At 34.3% G+C, this 21,084-nt stretch overlaps 2 protein-coding genes across 44 annotated transcripts in view; one reads left to right on the top strand and one right to left on the bottom strand.

Annotated features, from left to right (window-relative positions):
* Positions 1 to 21,084, top strand: part of SUPT3H (SPT3 homolog, SAGA and STAGA complex component) — a 442,887-nt gene that overhangs the window by 3,813 nt on the left and 417,990 nt on the right. For 32 of the 38 annotated variants that reach the window (XR_015153255.1, XR_015153253.1, XR_015153252.1 and 29 more), the window contains exon 2: positions 8,862 to 8,959. Coding sequence is in view for 18 of the 38 variants with exons in the window: in XM_086371946.1 (XP_086228072.1) it covers positions 8,862 to 8,959 (98 nt within the window). In the remaining 20 variants the exon portion in view is untranslated. The remainder of the gene's footprint in view (positions 1 to 8,861; positions 8,960 to 21,084) is intronic. The other 6 variants (XM_086371960.1, XM_086371958.1, XM_086371965.1 and 3 more) reach the window with 1 other exon arrangement.
* RUNX2 (RUNX family transcription factor 2) overlaps positions 1 to 21,084 on the bottom strand; it is a 351,949-nt gene that overhangs the window by 307,983 nt on the left and 22,882 nt on the right. The gene's annotated exons all lie outside the window — the stretch shown is intronic.

Raw genomic sequence — 21,084 nt, 5'->3', positions numbered from 1 at the left:
TGAGTCTTTACTTTCTGGAATGGATATGTAAGATTCTTTGTTTACATTGCTGCCTCTGATAATATCTAATAGTGGATATTGAAGTTTAAGTTTATGAATATGAAAATAACATTCTGTCTGGCATATAGTATGTATTAGTTGCTGAAAAACTGTTGTGTTCCTTGAATTTTCACAGGGCAGTAAATATGTGAACTTCTAAAATTATAAAATATACAAATATACATTACTTACAAAGCTTAAAGTATGCTTTTGCTATTTCAAATGCTGTAGAGGTTTTTTTGACTGGATCCTTTATATTTCACTTTTTTTTTCATATTAATTTGTTTCTGAATCTTTAAAAGACTACTCCTAAGCATAGTATTCTTTCTCTGAGGATATGCATGTTTAATAGTAGTACTTTGGGATATGTTTTCAAGAAACTGTACTTTTGTTGGGTTCATCATCATCGTCATCATCATGATGAACTGAGTATTTCTAGGTACCAGGCACTGTCCTTGGTGCTTTGTGTCCATTACTTGATGTCGCCTATGAGAGGAGTACTTTTAATCTCCTTTTTAAAGATGAGGGAACTGAGGCAGGGAGGTGAGTGACTTGCCCAAGGTCACCTGGTAAGTGTTAGAGCCTGTATTTGAACTCCAGAGCCTAGCTCTTTACCTGCTAAACCGTGAGTTGGCATAGACAGATACTTCACAACAAAGTTCACTATGACAAACACATTGTGGAGGACTTGTGAGTTAATTATAACCAACTTTTATTTGTGTGTTCCTTGTGGGATAGTAGAAAGAACTCTGGACCAGAAGTCAGGGGACCTCAGTTTTAATCCCAGCTGTATCGCTAAATAGTGATGTGTCCTTGGGCAGTTCAAGAAACCCCTCTGGACTTCAGTATCCTCACCTGAAAAATGAGGGATTTGGATGAAATTAGTGATTTTCAAACTGTAGTTCTGAACTTCAGATGTCTTTGGTCCCCCCTCCCGACAGTCCATGGGGTTGTCGGACTCGACTGAACGCCTAACACTTTCACTTTTTTTTTCCGCCTGCCAGCGTGCATAGTTATACTTTGCCCGTTATAGTTATAGTTGTTTATCTGTTTGCCTGAGATTTACTTTTAAGCAAAGAATTCCTGAACTTAATTTTTAAAGTTATCAGTCTCTAAGAAAACGTAATGACAAGTTCCCTGGTACTACTTCTCAGTAATTCATATTTTAGTGTGTTAAAACTAGGCACTAAGGTAGAAGATGGGTGAATTTTTGTATGTGTGTAGGTGGACTGGCTATTGTGGGTTATCTAAGATCAGAGCGCGTTTTTGTGTGTTAGATTTGTGGCCTTCACCCAGTGTTTTCACTCTTCTTTGTTAGTTGGGGGGAACACATGCCTAATAGGATGGTTTTGAACAAATGTGAGCTAATACAGGTGAAAGATCCTTTATAAATTCTGAAATGCTTATGCAAACTCATCTCTTTTATACATGCCTCCAGAAAATGTCCCCCTCCTTTTTCTGTTTAGTCACGTTAAGTGTGTTTTTAACCACATGAGATATTTTATTGAATTGTTTGTACTTAATATGGACTTCTCATAACAGTTAATATTTTTAAAATGTGAGTCTGGACTAGAAGAGAATCTTGATGTTTAAGAGATCTCCTTTTTTGACATCCTTGTCAAATATACTTACTTCTTATTATTAGAAGTATAATTGATTCCAAATATCTGGAAAGTTAACCATTGTCACTCAATTGTGTATTATTTTATATAGAAACAAGTGTTTTTGATATTGGAAAAGTGAGCTTGCCATTTTCTCAGGGTTTTGGATGTCATGTATTTTAGGATGATCTGACAGGCAGATTGGCTGTGTGTAAGAAACATTTTTGCAAAGAATAAAAATTTTTTTGAAACTCGTTTAAGAGTTAATACTTAGGAAACTCAGTATTTCTTAAGGAGAGTACTGTATATGAAAACACATGGGGAAAAAAAAGAAAGCACATAGAGTAGAAACCTACATTAATATGAAACTAAAGAAAAGATAGAACTTCACGTGTCTCTGACCATTGTGTCACAGCTTCTTTGTCAGTAGGTAAAAAAAAATTGCTCATGTAGCCAACTGAGATATGTAAGCGTAGTTTATAATCTATCTAGAGGGAATTTTCGTGTTTTACAAGTGTTTTGATATTTTCAATTCAAGTGTATTTTTTGAGTGCTCATATGTTGTAGCCACTGCCTTCTTTACAGTACTCCTCTGAGATAAATTATTCTTGACATATCAAGAAACTAAACGAGAGATTAGTTGACTGTTACTACCAAGTTATAGTAGGTATTAACTTGAATTGGGGTGTATATAAATATATTGGAATTACTATTGTGTTATCCCCAACTAGACATAGAAGTTTTAAAATTTTGCACATTTTAATTTGTTTTTTTTATTTTTTATATTCTCAGTGATTGATCATTTGGTGGTATTTTTCACAGCAGGAGGAAATTTATATCATGATATAACTTGAGCTTTTTTTTTTAGGCAGTAAAGCTGAAATGTGTGTAATAGTGTTGGTTTAACCATAATCTCTTCCTGCCTTTGGAGTTCTATAAAAATGAAAATGTTCTGATTATAACAGAACATTATACTTTATATTATTTGGGATTATTACTTTATATTATGTAGGATGCTCAGATTATAAATGATTGAAATTGAGACTCTTAGATGCTCAGAATCAGTACAGAGGTCTGCTGAATTAATTTTTCTCAAGAATGAAACAAAAAATTCTGCTATCTTTTAATAAATGGGTAGACTGATGGATTTCACAATCCAGATTTTGACATTGTTTTGAAGGTGTTTTAACTAGTAATAAAGTTTTCAACTCTGAGGTATTTTAGGCTAAAGATGTTGCATGGTATTTCTTTGGTCATTTAGTCACTAAAAATAGGAGCTATAAACAGAAACCGAGTAACAGGTTCATTACATTTTTCCTTAATTCACATTTGTGATGTATAACTTTATTACATTAAAACATTTTTTTTGTCATATTTTCTAAGAAAAGGGGTATATCCTCAAATTCCATTATTTTTATTAAAAGATACCAGTCTTTATACTCTGGCACAGAATTTTACAGATGTGATGTAATATTGGCTATTGGCTGAATGATCAGGTTTAAATATAAGTATTAATCAGTGATGAACTTATTCCTTGAGTTCACATTTAAACTGTGGCATGTTGAAATAATCTAGGCCTCCATCTGCACATCTGAATTCATTTTGTAAAATATGGCAAACAGCTGCATTTCAATTGAAAGCTAAAACAACTGTAGGACATTAACCCATTGAGAAGATTACAGTAGGTTTTCAGTTCCATGTTAACTATATTTATTAGAGAAAATTGACTTGAGTGCTTCTGCTTTTAACCGACATTTATTTTTTTTAATGTCTGGGAGATAGGAAATAAAGCATTGGAATGATAGGACTTTGATGTGTAAAAAAGTTAATGTCTAAAGAAGTTAATTATCCCCATCATCAAACAAAATGTGGGCACAGGAAATAATTTTAAAGATTCTAATGCACTATCAGCTCATCATGTCAAGAAAAATGTTATCCACCTGTTTGATTTAAGAATTAAATAACTTGACTGTGAAAGGATGATCATGGTTATAATAAACTAGAATTGGGACCTTTTCCCTCTTACTAATAAATACTCTTGATATGAAACATTTGCAGCAGGGGCACAATCTAAGAAAGCTGGAGTTTTGCTATGAAGTTACTTTCTGAAATGTCTCTTCAGAGAGTGTTAAAGCAAGGTGACTGGATTTGCAAAATGAAAATTACTCTGGCAGTCTCTCAGAAGAGTCCCACAGAATGGCATGCCCTCAGATCTGACATGAGTCAGCCTAAATCATGACTGCTTTTGGAGAATGGGGTTAACATGTAATCTTTAAGTTTAACATCTTCTCCAGGATGTCATATCTCTTGTCAGTTTCTCTTGGGACAAGTGAAACATTTTCTAAATTCAATGGGATAGCCAAGTTCCTTTTTTAATCAATGTATTCTGATTCTGTAGGACTGTTCCTGGAAGTACTTGCTTTCCTGTCTTATTTTTCCCCAGTCTTGGACTGATGATAAAATAATTTTTTTTTTTAAACTGAGGTCCAAATGGTGTTTCCTCTTTCTCTCTAATATTTGTAGGAAAAAAGTACTTATCCCCCCCTCCCCCACCCCCACCAAAAGTCTTTGTGAACAAACAGGACAAATTCAGGCTTAAAAAGATCGATGATTTTTCATAACTTCTTTAGAATTTTGGTTTTCAGGCTCAGTTTGAGTGAAACCTTCTTCTTTCTCTGCTCTTACATTCTCTGTTGAATGAATTTTGCCTGGCCCTTAGGCCCCTCAGATTAGAGAGGGGTTTTGTTGGCATAGAGTTGGTCCTGCCACAGAATGCTATTGGGATGTTCCAGATCTAGCCACCCAGCTAGAATGCTGCTTGCCTTAGGTCTCTGTCCTTTTGCCTTATCAGAAGCTTCATATGTGGCCCATCTCAGACAGTAGTTTGTAGTAGTTAATTTTTTGAGCTTTCACTCATGGAAGTGAAAGTGAAGATTGCTCAGTCGCATCCAACTTTTTGTGACCCCCATGGACTATACAGTCCATGGAATTCTCCAGGCCAGAATACTGGAGTGGGTAGCCGTTCCCTTCTTGGCAGCATCTCCCCAGCCCAGGGATTGAACCCAGGTCTCCTGCATTGCAGGCAGATTCTTTACCTTCTGAACCACCAGGGAAGCCCACTCTTTCACTCATGGTGCTCCGCCTTTCTATCTCAGCCGTCAGTGAATGACTGGTTCAGGTTTCCTTTATCAATTTTAGTCTCTGTTGCCCACCAAAGTGGTCAGGTTAGAGGATGTATTAAGAAATACGTTTGAAAGCAGTGTGGAGAGTACACTGAGATGCAAGAAAGAAGCTATAAATAGAACTCAACAAGAAAGGGAGGAGGTAGAAACATAAAGTAGAATTTATTTGACTTCTTAGCAAATTTAAGGGTGCAGGAAAAGGAATCAAGGATGATGACTTGAGATTTTGAGCCAGGCTGACTAGTAGCAGCACTGATGTCAGTGTGAAAACAGAACTTATTTTATAAGGAAACTGATTAATATTTGTTGAATTATATTGAGGTCTTCTAGTGAAAATATTCAAGTTACTTAAACTTTGTGATGGTGAAGTAAGGATAATCTAAATTTGTCATATAAAAGTTCTTAGTGTTTTCTATGTAGAGGATCATGTCATCTGCAAACAGTGAGAGTTTTACTTCTTCTTTTCCAATTTGGATTCCTTTTATTTCTTTTTCTGCTCTGATTGCTGTGGCCAAAACTTCCAAAACTATGTTGAATAGTAGTGGTGAGAGTGGGCACCCTTGTCTTGTTCCTGACTTTAGGGGAAATGCTTTCAATTTTTCACCATTGAGGATAATGTTTGCTGTGGGTTTGTCATATATAGCTTTTATTATGTTGAGGTATGTTCCTTCTATTCCTGCTTCCTGGAGAGTTTTTTTTAATCATAAATGGATATTGAATTTTATCAAAGGCTTTCTCTGCATCTATTGAGATAATCATCTCTACATAGAAAACCCTAAAGACTCCACCAGAAAATTACTAGAGCTAATCAATGAATATAGTAAAGTTGCAGGATATAAAATCAACACACAGAGATCCCTTGCATTCCTATACACTAATAATGAGAAAATAGAGAAATTAAGGAAACAATTCCATTCACCATTGCAATGAAAAGAATAAAATACTTAGGAATATATCTACCTAAAGAAACTAAAGACCTATATATAGAAAACTATAAAACACTGATGAAAGAAATCAAAGAGGACACTAATAGATGGAGAAATATACCATGTTCATGGATCGGAAGAATCAATATAGTGAAAATGAGTATACTACCCAAAGCAATCTATAGATTCAATGTAATCCCTATCAAGCTACCAATGGTATTTTTCACAAAGCTAGAACAAATAATTTCACAATTTGTATGGAAATACCAAAAACCTCGAATAGCCAAAACAATCTTGAGAAAGAAGAATGGAACTGGAGGAATCAACCTGCCTGACTTCAGGCTCTACTACAAAGCCACAGTCATCAAGACAGTATGGTACTGGCACAAAGACAGAAATATAGATCAATGGAACAAAATAGAAAGCCCAGAGATAAACCCACGCACATATGGACACCTTATCTTTGACAAAGGAGGCAAGAATATACAGTGGAAAAAAGACAGTCTCTTTAACAAGTGGTGCTGGGAAAACTGGTCAACCACTTGTAAAAGAATGAAACTAGAACACTTTCTAACACAATACACAAAAATAAACTCAAAATGGATTAAAGATCTAAACATAAGACCAGAAACTATAAAACTTTTAGAGGTGAACAAAGGCAAAACACTCTCCGACATACATCACAGCAGGATCGATCCTCTATGACCCACCTCCCAGAATATTGGAAATAAAAGCAAAAATAAACAAATGGGATCTAATTAAAATTAAAAGCTTCTGCACAACAAAAGAAACTATAAGCAAGGTGAAAAGACAGCCTTCAGAATGGGAGAAAATAATAACAAATGAAGCAACTGACAAACAACTAATCTCAAAAATATACAAGCAACTCCTGCAGCTCAATTCCTGCAGTTCAAAAAATAAACGACCCAATCAAAAAATGAGCCAAAGAACTAAATAGACATTTCTCCAAAGAATACGTACAGATGTGGTTAACAAACACATGAAAAGATGCTCAACATCACTCATTATCAAATAAATGCAAATCAAAACCACAATGAGGTACCATTTCACACCAGTCAGAATGACTGTGATCCAAAAGTCTACAAGCAATAAGTTCTGGAGAGGGTGTGGAGAAAACGGAACCCTCTTACACTGTTGGTGGGAATGCAAACTAGTACAGCCACTATGGAGAACAGTGTGGAGATTCCTTAAAAACCTGGAAATAGAACTGCCATACGACCCAGCAATCCCACTGCTGGGCATACACACTGAGGAAACCAGAATTGAAAGAGACACGTGTACCCCAATGTTCATCGCAGCACTGTTTATAATAGCCAGGACATGGAAGCAACCTAGAGGTCCATCAGCAGATGAATGGATAAGAAAGCTGTGGTACATATACACAATGGAGTATTACTCAGCCATTAGAAAGAATACATTTAAATCAGTTCTAATGAGGTGGATGAAACTGGAGCCTATTATACAGAGTGAAGTAAGCCAGAAAGAAAAACACCAATACAGTATACTAATGCATATATATGGGATTTAGAAAGATGGTAACGACAACCCTGTATGCGAGACAGCAAAAGAGACACAGATGTATAGAACAGTCTTTTGGACTCTGTGGGAGAGGGAGGAGGGGATGATTTGGGAGAATGGCAGTGAAACAGGTATAATATCATATAAGAAACGAACCGCCAGTCCAGGTTCGATGCAGGATACAGGAAGCTTGGGGCTGGTGCACTGGGATGACCCAGAGGGATGGTATGGGGAGGGAGGTGGGAGGGGGGTTCAGGATGGGGAACACGTGTACACCCGTGGTGGATGCTTGTTGATGTATGGCAAAACCAATACAATATTGTAAAGTGAAAAAAAAAAAAAGAAAAAAAAAGATAAAAAAGTTCTTAGCACATCAAGAAAGGGAGAATTCTTGAGTTCTTTCTGTTTATAATAGTTAACATTGTATACTGACTGCTCAGAACTGTTCTGGATGCTTTGTTCATGTTAGTTCATTTAATCCTTAAAACAACCCATCATTACCATTTCACAGATGAGGTAACTGAGGTATAAAGAAATTAAGGAACTTGCCCCAAGTGCTAGTAAATTAGTGGAGCTAGGCTTCTAACCTTAGCGGTCTGACTCTTGACTCCTCATTATTTTTATTATACTTACATTTCTTAGTACTGCTTAATTTTATTATATATTTTAGATTTGTTCATTCTTCTTTAACTCTGCAAACTACTTTGTAAAGAAAGTCATAGTATTGAAAAATTTATTTAAACATAAAATAGTAACTAACATTTGTTGAGCACTTACTGTGTCCTTGAGATAAAAGCCAAGGCTTTTATCTACTTTTATTACTTAAATGTTATTTTCACTAATTCTTATTTAATGGACTGCCACATACAGTAAATAAAATGGTGTATATTAGGATTGGCATCTAGTTTCCCCATTATGCATCAGCTTATTTTTATTGGGAAAAGAAATCACATTTTAAATTGGTATTATTTAACCATAAGACTATAACATATCACAGTGCTAACTTCTGATCTACTGATTGGCTTTATTTCTATTATTCGTATTTTTGGCTGTGGTTCAAATGGGAATTAGGTCATGTTTTGGTTTTGTAATTTTGTATCTTATAGCTGTGCAACTTTTTCTTTAAATAAAGTGTTACTTGAAACCCCAATATATAAAATAGAAAAATCAGAGTTCTTGTGTTCAGGATGGCCAGTGGGAGCTCACTGAAACTGGGAACTTGCTGAAATATTGCCAGGGAATCTTAGGGCTCCCTGGAACACATTTTGAAAACCACTGAGCTCTGTTAAAATACTTTAATGAGTATATTTCTCCCAATACTTACTGTAAAATATGTAATGAAAAGTTTATCACACAGCAGTTTTTTGATATCATATTTGACGAAGCAGTTTTCTACCTTGCCTTTATTTGATTTTAATAAAGAACAAGTATAGATAAATCAGATTTTTACATAAGACAAATCAGAATTTAAAAAATTTCTGTCATTTTTGAAGTAATTTATAATTGCTTCCCTTTTCTATGCATTTACTTATAGCTAAATACATTTTGTAAGCTGGGTTCTCTTTTTTATTTAGATGAATAATACTGCAGCCAGCCCCATGTCTGCTGCCTCTTCAAGTGGAAGAAGCACAGGGAAGTCTGTAAGTTTCACTGCAGAGCTGCAGAGTATGATGTGAGTACGGCTGTGTGTCTCACTTACTACTCTTTAAGTTTGTTCATGTTGACAGAAGACAGCAGAAATAACCAGATTTATAAAACTTAACTTGCAAATTTGTACTTAAGTAAAAGAATGAAATAGTCTGATAACATTTTAAATAGCCAAGTACAGAAGGGGCAGATTGGTTAAAAATGCAGCGGTGATACCGCTGTTCCAAAAGTATGGCTCATCTTCATAAAAGAATGCGTACTCATGTAGACATGTGTGCCTAGCTACCGTTTACCCAGATCTGTATTACGGATTGTTTATTGTACTTTAGATCTAGAAAATCTTGACATTGATTTTATTCTTGAATACTTGGAAATATTTTCACAGAGTTCTCAAGTTTTTCTCAAATGTCCGTCATCATAATTCCATGAACCTCATTTGGTTTTCAGTTTTTATAATACTTCTGTGTTTCAGAACTGGAGAAAAAACTTAGGACATTTAAAAAACACATTTATTTCTTTTTTCAGAAATTGTGTATTCATTAAGATTTCTTTCCTAAGGCTCTTTTCAGCTTGATTTCTGGCTTCTTTCATTGAGACTGCATAACTTGATCTGATGAGAGGTAGCAGATTTATTAGAAATGTCTGCTGGCACATATTGGTTTTTCTTTATTATTGGTTCAGGAGACAATTTTCTGCATATGGGGGACAGCACATTAGAGCTCTTCTTTTCCTGTGGCTACATTATTCATGACATACCCAGCAATTTTAAAAGAATGTTTCTGTTGAAGTTTTAAGTGGGTGTATATTGATAGTCTTCATAGTGGATTAACTCCCTTGTGAGATGATTATCCTTCAGAGGAAAAATGGAAAAATGAGTTTGAGCATGTATTTAATAGTTGCTTGGTAAACATACTTTAAACAGCATTGGAAACATTTAAGTCACAGGTTCTCAAACTTTGGTCTTGGGATGCCTTTAAACTCTCAGTTATTGAAGACCTTAAGCAGTGTTTGTTTATGTGAATTGTTTCTATTATTATTCATTGCTTAGAGTTTAAAACTAATAAAAATGATTCATGTGAAAAATAATAAGCCTATGATATGTTAACATAAGTAATATATACCCTATAAAATAATTATATTCTAAAACCAATAATTGGTAACACATTTTGTTAGGAAAGATAAGACTAAATTAAATGTGTTAATTTAGGAGTTGTATGAAGTTAGGCTGTCTTTTAAATTATGGAAACTTTTAAGGGTTTATGCTTGTATACACTTTGTATATTTAAAGATTTTAGCTGTAGTATAGTAGCTGTACGCTAAAATTTTATGTTGTACTGTTAATTATGTTTAAAAACTACTAAACGTGTTTTAGAATGTTTATAATATAAAGCAAGGAAATTCATTTTCCTGTAGAGCCAGTTCATTAATTTACTTTGTCATTTTAAAATCTTTTAATTTTGAAAATTTCAAACTCATAAAATCATTGGAATAGTATAGTGAACTCCATACATCCATCCTCAGACTAACGGTAATTGTTTTGCCAGTCTTCTTTAACCTTTTCCCCTAGTCCTCACTTTTTAAAAATGAAATTATTTTAAAGCAACTCTAAGCTATCATATTTCAAATTTGGTATTATTTATTAAAATAGTATATTTATTATTAGGTGAAAAAACATGCTTTATAGCTGAGATCAGCAAACTATAGCCATAGACTGGCTGCTTATTTTAAAAAATGAGATTTTATTGGACCACAGTCAGAGGCATTGTTTATCTATTATCTATTGCTTCTTTCATGCTTCATGGCAGAGTTGAGTATTTGTGACAGAGACCACATGGCCTGTAAAGCTGAAAATATTTACTCTGTGGCCCTTTACAGAAAGTTTGACGACCCCTGATCTATAAAAACAGCTTTCTGTAAGAAGAAAGCTGTATTTCCTTTTGTCATTTATACTTAAAAGAGGTTCTACTTAGTGCATTGGATAGACTGTATGCCACTTAAGAAAACTGAGGAAAAAAAGAAAATAAAAGCTAAATTCAGCACTTTCTTATTAAATACTTTTGCAAACATCTTCCCAACTAATGTGCTTAAGCTGGATTCAGAATGCAAAAGTTATTGTTGGCCACAGCTTTGGAAGAAATGTACATTTTCCTTCTATTTCAGACCTCATAGAGAGGCTACCTCTAATAGTTACATTCATCATTATAGTCTGAAGTTATTTTTTTCTTCTTATGAATTGCTTCATAGAACAGAAAAATGGGGCCAAGATTAGGGGAATCCTTTTTTAATTTATCAATATTTTCTGATAGCATAATGTTTTCAGGCTTTTGATTATATAAAATTAGAATCAATATGCATTTGATCCTTGCTTATATGATTTTAAATGAGAAAATGCAGCCTTAAGTCTCTGTGTTTATTTCATGTTGTAGGAATTTGATTCTGTGAATCTTTACTCTTTTTCCTCTGCATTTTCACAGTTCTTCTAAGCCAGTGTGTATTGTGTTGCTTCTTTTAATCCTCTCCAGCTACTGTCTTCCCCAGCCATTCACCACAAATGAGCTGTTTTTTCTTGACTCCGTGACCTCTAAATAAGTAACAATATTGTAGTGTCATTTCCAGGGAATGGCTTCACTGAAAGGTGACTAGTTGTCAGGCACAAATGGAATTGTCAGGATCTGCTGTTAAATACAGAGCTGGCAGCTGGTCTGTCTTCCTATTAGAGAGGCTTGATAGGACTGACCATATTTTAGGTTTGGGTGAGAAATACTTTGAATGCAGCATTCTCTAGGACGTGCTTCTACTGATTTTAAACTAAAGGATTGGCGGTCAAACAGTTCCTGGCGGGGTTGGAAATGACAGCAGCTTTACCTTACCATGCTTGTAACTTAACACTTTTGCTCTATGCTCCTTATCATAGCTTTTTGAATAATATATTCTAAGAAGGGTCCAGAGGCTTTTCATTTAAAGTTATTGAACTCAAGTAGCCTGTAAATTAGAAAGTAAAATCTTTTCAACCCACATTGCAGGTATTTTGAATGATTTATTAAATTAATTTAAACACACATCAAGGAATCTTCATTGAGTTTTTTCTTCCTTATTTTACTCTCTTATAAATTTCTTTGCCTGGTTATATTGTACTCTTGCAGGTTTATAGGCCTGGTGATAATGTCAGGTTTCACTGCTTGGTAGCATTTAGTAATTCTCATGTGACCAAATTAAAAAAAAAAAAGGATTTTGTTTGAATGCTCCTTATATTTTCTAAGAACTCTTCCAAATGAAATTTCATCCTTTTCTAAAATCCACAGGGTGAAAAAAGTGTTTTCTAAATCAGAGTTTTCTTTATAGACAATGAAATTCACTCTTTTAGTTGTACTATTCTGCAAGTTTTACATTTTTTTAAAAAAAAGCAACATTATTGAGCCCTTGTATGGCAAAACCTGAATGCTTTCTAGATAGTCTAGCAGTGGAGAAGGGTTGTGGAGGTGAATGAACGTCACATGGTAGGATGTGAAAAATCCCATGGTAGTACAAGGTGCGGAGTGATGATCTGAGTGTGGTCTCCCTGAACTAGGTCTGTACTCCTGACTGCTTTCTGGAACATCCATTAAGTATTCTGTTAGCAGCTCAAACTTAGTGTGTCCAAAAATGAACGTGTAATTTTCTCAGTAAGATTTGCTTCTTCTCTTGGGAATTTTGGGATAAATGGCAATAACCATATATACATTGCTACAGTAGAGTACGGGCACAGTTGTGTATGTGAAATGGTATCATTTGGCTATTATATAACATTAAGAAATGAGTTGTGAAAGCATGTGTTCCTAGTTCTATCCATATCTTAATCTGACTATCAAGGGATCTAATGGAAAAATATATGAATTGATAATTGATATGTATTAAACGGCCACAGGGTTCCTTCAAACACTGAGTTTCCCTGGTGTATTTAAGTTTTTCAGGAGGCTGGAGCAAAGACATTCTTAACCGTGATAAGTGGTAACATTAATATTATTATTACAGTTTCAGAGATGCTTTAATAAGGCCAATGATAATAGCAAATGCTGTCGTGTGTACCAGGCATTCTCCTGAGCACTTCCACATACCATTATCATTTACTCCTCACACAACCCTTTGAGGGTAGTGTTGTTTGTTCCCTTTTATAGATGAAGAAACTTGAGACACAGGTGTTTGTAACACCAAAAATTGCCATTGTAGCAAGTGGTAAAATCTTGCTTTGAAACAGGAAGTCTAACTCCAGAGTCCGTGCTCTTAACAAATTATGCTAAACTACATTTCAACTAATAAAACTTATTTTGATTTACAAAATTTAGTTTACAAATGAAATTTTACCAACTTATGTGTCACTAGTGTGGTATAAGGAAGTAATAATGGGAAAGGTGAATAATTGGTTAATTACTGTTATTTGTGATGAGGTCTAATTTTTATAATAAATATTGGATTAATTTGTATTTTCATATTATCATAGCATTTGTTTCAATTTCTTATGTCTAACCACCAGATCTTCTTAAGCAAGGCCATATCAGAACCAATAAAAAGTATAATTTTTCATAGAAACTTAATACTTATGTACTCCTTACTGGATGGTTATATGTGTGATATTTCATAATTTTGAAATAAACATGGCCACACTGTTGAATAGTTAAATATCTGTCCTACTTTTGTATTTTGTCACTATTAAATGATTTATTTTAATTCTTGATATTTAAATTTCATTAAATTACACGTAGTACTTTCTGTGAAATTCATCAGTTTGGAATGCTTTAAGATATACACTAGTTTATAAATATAAGAATAATGAACATTTTCAAATTGTAACATAAAATTGGTCATAATCTTTCCTGAAAGTGAGAAAATGTGCAAAAGTTGATTTAGAACATAAAAGCACTGTGAAGCTGAAGGTTTATACTTTTCTTCCTTTTAGAAATGAAGTAAGGTAATGGTTATCCATTTGAATTAAGTACTTGCACTGAAAAAGCATATTGTTTTATAAATGTGACAAAATACAGTTTTGAATTTGTATTTAAATATCTCTTATCAATTATTTCATGAAAAGAAGATAGCCAGGCCTTTTATTTTAAGATACATAATTACTAGAGGGAAAAAATTCTGTTCAGTCTTAGAAATGAATTCTTGAAATTCAGGGAGATAAGAGTCATTTAATAATTCTGTGATGAAAATCCTTGGGCCTGTGGGGAAGAATTCATGGATTTGTCATTCTGAGATTGTAGTACTGTGTAAGTGCGAGTTGCTAATGCTGGTCAGTGGGAACACCTGTTCTGAACTACTTTGATGGCAGCACCAGGACCTAACTGATGGTTATTTACTGGCTGACTTACCTTTCATGTTAATATTCATACATTCTACTGTGCTCTTGAGTGCTTCCCTCAAGAGTTATGTAGTATATGACTTTTGTGTAGTAGTAGCTTTGTAAAATCTGAAAACTTCTGAATTCTGGAATACTTCTTTCAGATAAGGCATTGTAGACTTGTATCTACCTTATATGGTTTATATGAAAATTAAGTGAGGTACTGAGAGCACATGAAAAACACTGGCCCATGTTTATTGTTCCTGGCACATGATAAACGATGTGCTGTTAGTACTTATCATCATTGTACTTAAAAGAATGATTATAATCATCAACCTGTTGATTTAGGAAGGTTATAAAAATTTTTCAGATGTAGGGAGAAAAGTTTGCAGTTTTGTGGAGAAAATTTTTATAATTATAGAGAAAAATTAATTTGTCTATATTATACCAAGCCATCCAGGAGACCTTTCTGTAGTGATGGAAATTTCTGTTTCTGTACTCGCCAGTAGATAGCCACTAACCACAGGTACCTTTTGAGTACATTAACTGAGTGAGGCAACTGAGCAACTGAATTCTGCTCTTTGTTTTAATTAGTTTAAATTTAAATAATTACATGTAGTAAATGGCTCCCATTTTGGACAATACAAAAGAAATATGGAAAATATATACATGAAATACTTCTTTTCTGGTATGCTTATATTGTTGAAATTGGAAAGATACATTTTACATGTTACATGATTTTGTTTTATATTTATTCTTAACACTGTCATCCATTAACTTTTTATTTCTCCTTTTTTAGGTTGTCATTGTCTCACAGTTTTTCAGTGATTTGGGGATGTTAATTTTTGGTTACTTTGACAGGTCAGATTTGATGGGGAGGTTTAATATTATTTTCATATTCCATTTCGTAGGCAGTCTGGATAATACTGAATATTAAAAATGTTCTGTGAATTTACTTAACATATTTATATTTAGTCTTTCTGAAAATTCTGTGATTATTGCTCTGGGTATATTATATTGCACTTAATTATCACACCAGTTGTGTAACTGAATGTATAACAGCATTGTGAGTTTCGGGTGCTTGTTTTCACGTAGCTGGATTTGCAAAACTTTTGGTAGCTATATAAAATTTAGCAGTATGTCGCATAGCATTCTGTCAGTTCATTATTTTTATTATAAATATGCTGAGATTTTGAAAACTTATTTTTAAATATATGAAGGTCAAAATTAATCTTTGAAAAAGATACTCAATAAAAATGGATTCATAAATGCTGAAAATATATTAGAGAGTGGTTACTAATTTTGGGTAGGAAATTACAATTTTTTACCTATGATTATATGTTTCCTCCTTACAAGAAATTCTGTTGATACAGAATGTAAACAACTCATTATATGGATATCTATTATGTTTTTAATCCTCTGTTATTGGATCATTTGGTTATTTCCAGTTTTTATACTGCTATTGAAAATGATGTAATGAAAGCTTAATATCTTATATAAAAGTCTTAGAAGAAGATTTTTTCTGAGTCTAAAAGCTTTTTTGATAGTAGTTTCTTAATTTATCCCCCAGGGAAACTGGACTTTTTACACGCCTACCAACAGTTGTGAGAGTACCCCTTTCCATCTCTGACATTTTAACAGGAAAAACATTGTGCTTTTCTTTAACTATTTTACATAATAACTTTCCTTTGACTACTGAGTTTGGAATTATTTTGGCCATTTGTATTTCTTCATTTGTGGGTGTCTGTTCACATTCTGAGCACAGTTTTACCGAGTTCTCATTTTCCTCCCATTGTTTATTATTATGGGCTTTTAATATATTAAAGACATAAAGCCATTATTGATCATAATATAGAAGTCTCCGCACAACCCCTCATATCCTTCATCTTTTGGTTTCCATAAGGTTTATTTCTTTTTAACGTTTGTTTTCATTTTCAATGTAGTTAAATCTGCCTTTGTTTTATTACTTCGCTTTGACAGAAAGTCTTACCCACAACTTTTGCACAAATCATCATGTACTTTTCATATTTCAGGCTTTTAGTTTCTACAGTTTAATATTTAATCCACTATTTTGTCATATAGTGCCAGGGAGGGTTCTGAGTCAAAACAGTTTTTACTTTAAGTTCGCTTGCCAGTGGTCTCACCACCACAAATATATAAACCTCCCTTTTCTCTCAGAATTGAAATGCTACCTTTATCAGATAATGAATTATTATTTTTGAGTTTTCTGCTTTGTCTATCGAATTGTCTCTTCTTTTGCCAGTACTACATTACTTTAGTTATTATAGCTTCTTAATATGTTTTAATGTTTGGTATTACAGTTCAGGGTCACCTGCATAACTTCTCTTTTTAAAATATTTCTTGTCTCTCTTCCTATTTTTATTCTTCCACATGAATTTTAAGGGATCATTTTATCAAGTTCCAAAGCAAATTCTAAGTGCAAATTTTAAGCAGTTTCATTTTTCTTTTCTTTTTATGCTTTCTGCTGTATACTCAAATTTCAGACATTGGTCTGTGTGATTTATTTTAAAGTCAATTAATGAAATAATTTTACTTTTAGAAATTTTATTTGAAACAGTGCTGGATAGAAACTGACTAACGAGTGACTTGGTTAACTATTGTGTGATTAGAGATGCTGAAAACTCAGTTTTCTTTAGTGTTTGTTTTACTTGCTTGAATGTAGAATTGTGCTGTGCCTGCAGTGTATAAAAATCAGCCAGACTATTGTCTCAATTTTCAATTATACAATTATTGTCTTATTTTTGAGTGAAGAGCATGATTGGAAACAAAAAACTAGCTTAATTTTTGTAATAAAGACTAGCTTACAACTGTTTTCTATTAGAATTAAAAACCAGGGCATCTATGCCATATATATATCATAGAGAATAAATATATTTAATATATTTATTTTATAAATACATGAGGTAATCTAAGTGATAAAATGGATTTTATTTTGACCATTTTAATGAAAATATTTCTATAGTAAGGTTATTATAGCATGTTTATGACTATGTACAGATGGAATACCAGGTACAATTTGAACTTTTTTCTTTAACTGAAATTTCATTATAAAATATGTCAGGTGTTATAGCCCGCTTGTACCGTTGTGATGCCCTAGGATACCATGAGGCATAAAGTGTAGTTTGCTCCTGTGATCAATAGTCCTACTTTGATCTGCTATTTGAATTTATAATTTTGGGGGGTTGAGTTTTATGGTTTCTCTCTCATTTGCATCAGCTAATTTTGCTGCTGTTGTGCTGTACTCTGGCAGGGTTTCGCCTTGCCACCCCGTCCCCCTCCCCACCCCCACGCTTGAATGCTGCTTCTGGCTACTATGGACTAGAAATTAAATTTATCAGATTTGTGCCTAAAATACGTCATACTCTAGGAAAGCCTGATACATGTTCTCTGCCGAGAAAAGTCACTTGATCTTTGGTGTGTAAACTTAATTATCAGTTTTGAGAGTTGGTATACTTATTACTTTTGTTTTTTGGTTGTATTTTAGTAGCTGAAATTGTTCAGGTAGCAGGTCAGAGTTTATTTGCAAGTCCTTTGTTGGGACCAAATCTGTTTTCATAATGAAACAATGTTAAGAATGTTAGATTGCTGGCTTAGTTCAATACACATAACTTTTTTAACCCTTAAAAGTAGTGTAAAGTCATATTTTCAGCTATGCGTAATTATCATTCATACCATTTTGAAGAAGCAGGAAGGGCCAGTGACTGGAGTTGGCATGGAAGGGAGGGGGAGGTAGGGAAGCTCGAGAGTGGTGAAGGTTTGTAATGGCAGCAGGGGAGTTAGGGAGAGAAAGCTCATCAGGAATATGCTTAGTGTTGCCTAAGTTGTCCAGGGCTCTGCAGAGCTCATTTTGTTGTTGTTCAGTTGCTATGTCGTGTCCAGCTCTTTGTGGTCCCACGCACTGCAGCACGCGTGGCTTCCCTGCCCACTACTTCCCTGAGTTTGCTCAAGCTCATGTCCATTGAATCATAGAAGGGCTCTAACAGCAAGGTTGTATACTTCTCTGTGGCGGTGCTCAACTGCTGGGCATAGGACTGGAAAAGAAAGGTGATTGGGTTGATTTAGGAATTTGAAAGGCAGATAAAACAGAAGAATATTGAAATTCAAGGTGTTAGAGGTTCTAATCACTGAGCCTAGGCTAGTGGGGAGGGATGGAATAGAAAGGAGTGAAGTTGATTAATTTGTTGAACAATGGGAGAAGGGTTTGGAGAGTTCAATGAAATCTAAAAGTCAGAAAAATATAAGATTAATTGAGAGAACTGGAGGAATAGGAAATACAATAAAATGGAAAATATCAGCTTGGACAGCTCATCCCCCAAGAAGACATCACTGGCTTGTCCAGTCTTGTTAATTCCTTTCTGTGTGCCATGGCACCTTGTATTAATAGTATACTCTTTAAGGAAGTCCTTACTTTAGTATATTCCAGGGATCTGTTTACTTGTCTGTTTCTCTCCCCACTGTAAGCTTCATGAATCCAGAGCTTGTTTTAACTTTCCTATTTTACAGTACCTGGTATATGTTAGGTACCTAATAGGTGTTATATTTAATAGAATGAATAGGAAATTGTGCTCAGGGTGGGATAGTATAATTTAGGAGGACAATCTTCATGGGTCTTGGAGATTATAACTTGCTAAATTTATATTTTTATGTCCCTCATCCCTTGTCTGTTTTGCCTTCTTGCTAACTTTAGAGCGGAAGTTATATTATTCCCTTTATTCTCTTCCTACATTACCTTGAGTTTCTTCTTCATCTTCATTGCATGAAAAACATTTTTTGTGTGTGTGTGTAGAATTCTATATTTTGAGTGTCTGATTTGCTTGAAACCTCTGCTGCTTCCTTAGAAAATTATGGCTATGTGTCACATCTGGTTTGATGAAGAAAGGATGATGTTGTGGAGTCATATAAATTTGAGTAAGTACCATGAATTCTATTTCTTATATCGCTGAGAATTTTATTTGTAAAACTCAAATAAACATATACATCTCTCAAGATGTCTTTTGTGACTTGAACCAGATTGTATAAATCATTTACAGAGAAGATAGAAAGGTGTTCAGTGCAGATCTCTATATAAAATGTCTATACTTTTTAAATTAGTTTGACTTTGTAGGTTTATAGATAGAATTGAACCTCACCATATTTTTGTAGGATCGCTTATCTGCCTTTATTCAGGAAGAAGGGAATCTGGCTAGTATCCATTACTTAGACTGAATGGAAGATTCGAGAGTCTTTTTTTATTTAGAGTCTTTTTTTATTTACTCCTGAAGAAACTGAAGAACAGCGAGGTGAGGTGATTAGCCCTAGGCTGTGCAGTAGGTTAGTTTGGTGTTCAAGGGCTATATAGCTGGTCTTCTGAATATCAGTCCAGTTTACTTTTCCAGAGCCTGTCTGCTATAAGTTAGTGTTAAGTTGACTATTCTTCACTTGTTTTCTTCACTTGTTCTTCATTTTTTAAACCACCAGCACTGACTCAGTTTTTGTTTTACTTGTTTATTTGAGATGACACTACAATCTTGGACCCACTCTAAAGTGAGGAGTGAGGCATATACTTGAAGTGTTTATATTGATTTAGAGCATATCTTCTCATGTGCCTTAATTCCTGTGATCATTTTTATAAACTGCTCTGAAAGTGTAAAGGCTTCATTCATTTAGACACTACTGGGATGTCTGAATTTCCTGCTTAGAACCTGACATTCAGTTGACAAAAAATTATCCTTAAAATTTTTTGTTGCTTTCATGTTTCATAAGTATCCTTTAAGAGACACAGTGACCTAATTATAACCACATTTCAGCAGCCAGACATGATTTTTTACAAATTATTCTTTGGTTTGAAGTTAGTTTTTTTTTTTTCCCCCTTTCAACTCCCAACATTTAGTCCAAAGAGGTGCCTGCCACTCAGTGTAACCAGTATGAGAACTGTTCCTTGTTGTCTTTTATAAGGTAAGTAGCCTGATCCAGACTGTAAACCAGTCCCCTGCTTTCTTCATTGAGATAGTTTTCTTGTGATACTGGCAAAATTAAAAGATGTGCACAGTAATGTACATTCTGGTGCAAACTCTTGGTCTCATTGTGGACTCCTAATAAGCAGTTCTGTCACTTATAGGAAGAACTCATTTGATATAAAGGATTATTGAATGCTAATGCTTTTCATTTATTCATTCAGCAAATTTCTTTTGAGTGTCTACTATTTCCTGGCAGACTTCTAGGGGCTGAAGATATAGCAGTGAATAAAGCAACAGCAATAACCCCCACCCCTACTCCTCACCCCCAATCTCTTTAGAGTTTATGTTCCAGTTCTGTTAGAAATACCATTGTTATTTCTTTTTTTTTTCTCCTCAGAAGTTCTGTTGTTTTTGTATTAAAACTGTATTTTTTCAGTTTACAGTCTTATGTACTTGAACCTGTGACTTCGTTCTGTGTATGTTTACATATGTGGTAATACTGCTATGAAGAAATTCTTAAAGTTTAATCAACTTAATTTTTTATTTGATTCTCCTGAGCTTTTTAGGAAGAGAATTGTATTATCCACAAATAAGGGTTTAAGACAGGCTTCCCTGATGGCTCAGTGGTAAAGAATCTGCCTGCAGTGCAGGAGATGCAGGAGACGTGGGTTCCGTCCTTGGGTTGGGAAGATCCCTTGAAGGAGGAAATGGCAACCGTAGCTAGTATTCTTGCCTGAGAAATCCCATGGACAGAGGAGCCTGGTGGGCTACAGTCCATGGGGTCACAAAAGAGTTGGACACGATTGAGCAACTGAGCATGCACTCACGGGTTTAAGTCAGAACTTCCAAAACATCAATAATTAAGAGTGAGGATAA

This window comes from Bos grunniens, chromosome 23 (assembly GCF_055505025.1).
Source record: "Bos grunniens cultivar Pamir isolate PY7600 chromosome 23, Bosgru_T2T1.0, whole genome shotgun sequence".
NCBI lineage: Eukaryota > Metazoa > Chordata > Mammalia > Artiodactyla > Bovidae > Bos > Bos grunniens.
This window is presented reverse-complemented; position numbering and strand designations above follow the sequence as displayed.